This window comes from Lygodium microphyllum, chromosome 6 (genome assembly GCF_053477565.2).
Source record: "Lygodium microphyllum isolate KBCC chromosome 6, Lygodium_microphyllum_v1.1.10, whole genome shotgun sequence".
Taxonomy (NCBI): domain Eukaryota; kingdom Viridiplantae; phylum Streptophyta; class Polypodiopsida; order Schizaeales; family Lygodiaceae; genus Lygodium; species Lygodium microphyllum.
This window is the reverse complement of record NC_141140.1, coordinates 91511383-91515945: the sequence shown is the minus strand read 5'-3', so window position 1 is coordinate 91515945 and position 4563 is coordinate 91511383. Positions and strand designations below refer to the sequence as shown.

General features: G+C 38.7%; 1 protein-coding gene across 1 annotated transcript; it reads right to left on the bottom strand.

Moving 5' to 3' along the window:
* Positions 1 to 1020: 1020 nt before the first annotated feature.
* Positions 1021 to 2667, bottom strand: LOC148034800 (uncharacterized). The gene is made up of 2 exons (XM_087680569.1): positions 2086 to 2667; positions 1021 to 1181 (listed from the first exon to the last, which is right to left on the bottom strand). The coding sequence occupies exons 1-2, from the start codon at positions 2478 to 2480 to the stop codon at positions 1130 to 1132; spliced, it is 447 nt and encodes a 148-aa protein (XP_087536695.1). The 5' UTR covers positions 2481 to 2667; the 3' UTR covers positions 1021 to 1129.
* Positions 2668 to 4563: the final 1896 nt, after the last annotated feature.

Genomic DNA, 4563 nt, shown 5'->3' with positions numbered 1-4563 from the left:
AATGCCACTACTTAGATGTCATATGATGGTGTTAGGGGATTGAGATTTTCAAAGTGCTAAAGGTTTTCCTTGGTTCCTTCAAAAATGTAAAGAAATAATTTAGTGTTAATATCTTGCAACCCTATAGTGTAATGGCAACAAGGCTTATGGTAAATTTTTTTGGCATTTCTTCATTTATTTCCTTGCATTTGGTTTGTGCTTTTTGTAGTCACACCATAAAGATTGTGTTGCATTCTCAGAATTCTTGTTTTCCCTTGAAAGCCGCCCTACATGAGAAGGGGCTCTAAGAATGCATGCTTAACTCGTGTGAATTGAACACCATATTAATTAGAATAATGCAATAGACAACTACAAAAGACATGGAGCCTCTTAGTAAATGCAAGCAAACTAGTAATATTTTCAACATTTTTTAGTGTCTAACAAGTTAGAAAGAAACATATACAATGAGCAAGACACTAATCTTTGCACGGTTATTTTCTATAGTGATGTGAATATGTGAACAAAACATTATTAATCTATAACAATGGAAAAAGATAATGGCTTGTTAATTTGATAGTAGCCGTCAATTGATTCATGAGAGAGAGAGAGAGAGAGAGAGAGAGAGAGAGAGAGAGAGAGAGAGAGAGAGAGAGAGAGAGAGAGAGAGAGAGAGAGAGAGAGAGAGAGAGAGAGAGAGAGAGAGAGAGAGAGAGAGAGAGAGAGAGAGAGGGAGGGAGAGAGAGAGAGAGAATAAGAGAGAGAGAGAGAGAGAGAGAGAGAGAGAGAGAGAGAGAGAGAGAGAGGGAGGGAGAGAGAGAGAGAGAATAAGAGAGAGAGAGAGAGAGAGAGAGAGAGAGAGAGAGAGAGAGAGAGAGAGAGAGAGAGAGAGAGAGAGAGAGAGAGAGAATAAGAGGACATATGCTATGTTATAACCGTGTATCCTTGTTCAAAATACATGAGATGGATCCATAAATACGAGTTCTACATTCATCTCAATAACTACTTGAGCAACTACGATACTGTATAATCTTTATATGAGTGAGTAGGATACCATATTAGAATCTTTATACATGAAAGTCCATCAAAAACCTTCACTAATGAAGGTGTGAAGCAATAATTATTGTGCCAAAAAACATGAGATGCCCCATAACTAGGTGGTTAGAGAGTCTTGACACACCATAACAACCCTTAAGGCGTGATACCTGCATTGAAAATGTGATACATTAGCAAGATTGAAAAGCTAAGCATTCTTAAACTAATGTGAAGAAGAATCTAGGAAAAAGCTCCCTTTAACCATGCATGCTTTCTTTGTAACAAGCTGTAGATTGCCAAGTAAATACTTTGTTAAATTGTGTTGTAAAAGGTGAGAAAATTTCCATGATTTGGTACATTGATTCACCTAAGTGCAAAGAAATGGCTCAAAAGGCAGATATGAAAAGTGATAGATACTTGATTTTATGACTTTTGTAAAAAGGCTTGTTGTTGAGGGCAATGCTTTTTTTTAAAATGAAGAAGAATTATGTGTATGATTAGTTAAACAACAAAGAACAAGTATAATGATTGAATTAGAACATATGTTGATGCATGCATGGTGCAAGTATACAATAGGTCTTTAGTGAGTGTAAACAAAATATATTCTTATGCCATTCAGAGTTTTGTGCTCAATAGTGACACATAGATCTAGAATATTTTGTGACCTAGGAGTCGAATCACACTCTTTTTGCATAGATTTAATTCAACATAGCCCATGCAGCTATAACTTACATTGCAAGACTATGAAATGTTCTTGCTGTAATGTTAAAGTGCGCAATGGGAACACACTCAATATAAGCAAGTGTACTAAGAAAATAAGGCTAAATCAACATGCACAAGAGCATGGCCTTTTCATTATAAATATTCTTCCCTTGGAAGTAGCCCACTGAACTCAAGTTAATTAAGAGAAAAATTTTCAAAGAGATAAATAGCTTTTATAAGGAGATGCTTGAATGAGTTGTGTATGTGTGTTTGTGAAGTCAAGTGGCTACCCTAGTGGTAAGTGGCGTGCCTTATTAATTAACCCACTGCACACTCTCTTGTTTGTGGGGTGATGATTATGGGATCACTTACGATTGCCACATTGTCTGCCGGAGGAGAGGCCGAAGTCGACGCTGCACTGGGAGGAGAGGAGGGCGAGGGCCGAGGGGACGTCGAAGAGGAAGGGCTTGTCGGCGCGGAGGAGCTGGTCGAGGGACTCCATCATGAAGTCGCAGATGCAGTCGTCGCCCAGCGGCAGCGACGCCCGGAGCCCGTGGCAGCACGCCGACGTGGAGTTGGCGCAGCACGACGCCTCCTGCGGGATGGCGAACGCCGCCGGCACGTAAAACTGCTGCAGGCACGGCGCCAGCTGCCCCCGCACCTTCGCCATGTCCTCCTGGCTGCACCCCCCTTCCCCCCTCACCCTCGCCACCATACAGCTCGTATTCATCATGAGCAATATCACCCATACGATCATCGTCCCCCATGAGTATAACGCCCTCACCATCGCCATCCCTGATCCTCTCGTCATGATAATACCACCCTCTAATCGCGCCGGCCTCCTCGATGCCATCGCTTAATACCCAGCTCTCAGCCCTAATGATCACCTACTCCCACAATAACAAGTCTCCTACACTACTCCAATAACAAGTCTCCTACACTACTCTAGTCTTCTTTTCCTTCTTCTTGTCGTAAGAGGAAGACCAGAGTAAGAACTCTCATACCCTACACTAAGAGAAAGAACATGTTTTGCCTTTCCATCTCATATATACTTCTCCCACAACAACAAGTTCGAGGCACATGTAGCCCAATTAGAGGAAGGTTACATGATAACTTGATCTAAGAGGAAGACCATATGTTACCTTTCATCTCACATGCTCCTTCCCGTAGCACAAAGTTTGAGACACTAGTCTAATTAGATGAAGACTAGTACAATATGATGACCTCCATCTCATATCATAACCTCCCACAACACAAAGTTTAAGATGCTAGTCCAATTAAAGGATCGAGACTATATGACAACCTTTCGTCTCCTTCCATAACCTCTCACAAATTCAAAATCTGGATGCTACTCTAATTAGATAAAGACTATATAATAACCTTCCATCTTATGTCCCAAACCCCATTCCCATTTAGAAAAGGTCTTACACACTTAGACTTGTAGGAAGTATATAAACACTTAGTGTAAGAGGAATAATGCATGTTACATTTTCATGCCATAAGTACTAGTAGCACTAGAAGTTCCAGTCATTCTGTCCTCTCTAGGGGAAACTATATGTTAAATACTACTACACCCCCCTCCTCCCCTTGCTATCATCAATATCCCATAGATCTTCACACAAGCCTCTCATATTATCCCCTCCCATCCTCCTTGACATCACTTACCTCTCAAAGGTACTATTGGTCACATCTACTACCACAATAGGAAGTTTCATATGGTTAGTTTACCCTAATAAGAAAGAATATGTGTTGTCCTTTTATATCATGTACTAGATGAATAGGTCTCACACACTAGAGGGAGAATGCATGGTATCTTATTTCAAGAAGAGTCTAAGATATATGTTCATCTCATATAGTAGAGGAAGTTGAGGTCTCATAATTTTTGTTACTATTATCATTATAATGAGATTATAATGGGATAACATGTTAGTATATCTTCTCATCTCATATACTAGAGGAAGATGTCTCAAATAGCAGACAAAGAATGTGTGATCCTTTCATATACTAACAAGAAGGAATTTTATGGTTCTTTCTCAATATCTCTTACACTAGAAAAAGTGGTTTCACATACATGATATATTTCAATCTCACATACTATGTGTCTTTCATCTTATGTAAAATATATTTTCAACTCATTCTGGAGGATACTTTTGCATGTTGGAGTATGCTTCCACACACTATAGTATAAGCTTCCCTTGTCCCAAAAAGGATGTGGTTTATACAATTTGATTTAGGGCCCATATATTGGGCTTTCATAATAATTACATAATGCAACAATTTTCTCTCATATGCCACATAGAAAGGATGGTACTTTAAACATAAAGTTCTTGAGGGTTCAAAGTATTCAAAAGTTGGAAGAACTCAAAAATGAAGAAAATAGTAGATCATATATTGTAAAAAAGGAAAGTCTAATATCAAAGGAAAGGATGACATCATTGATATGCACAAAGAAAACATCTTTGTTCTTGAGAGGCTCATTGACATGAAGAAATGGAAATAGACTTGTAGAATTAACATATCAAGTTTATAATGATGGCATATGATAGTTATATCCATTTATAAGCTCATGGATCACTGCTTTGTAAAAGAATTTTTGGGGCCCTCCTTTAAACCTAATGAGTGAGCTAGTCAAAACATTTTTGTCTTTTGCCTTTTCCCAAAAAGCAAATAAAGGAGGACAAGTAGTCAACTCAACATGACTTGCACCTTTGATAGGAGACAAGCTGCGAGGTTTTCTAAACTTCCATAACAAACAAATATCTACTTTGGTATAGTTTTTAATCATTAAACCTAAGTCAAATCTTATTTCACTCTCAAAAATTGTGTATATGGGTAGAGTTTGACTTCCAA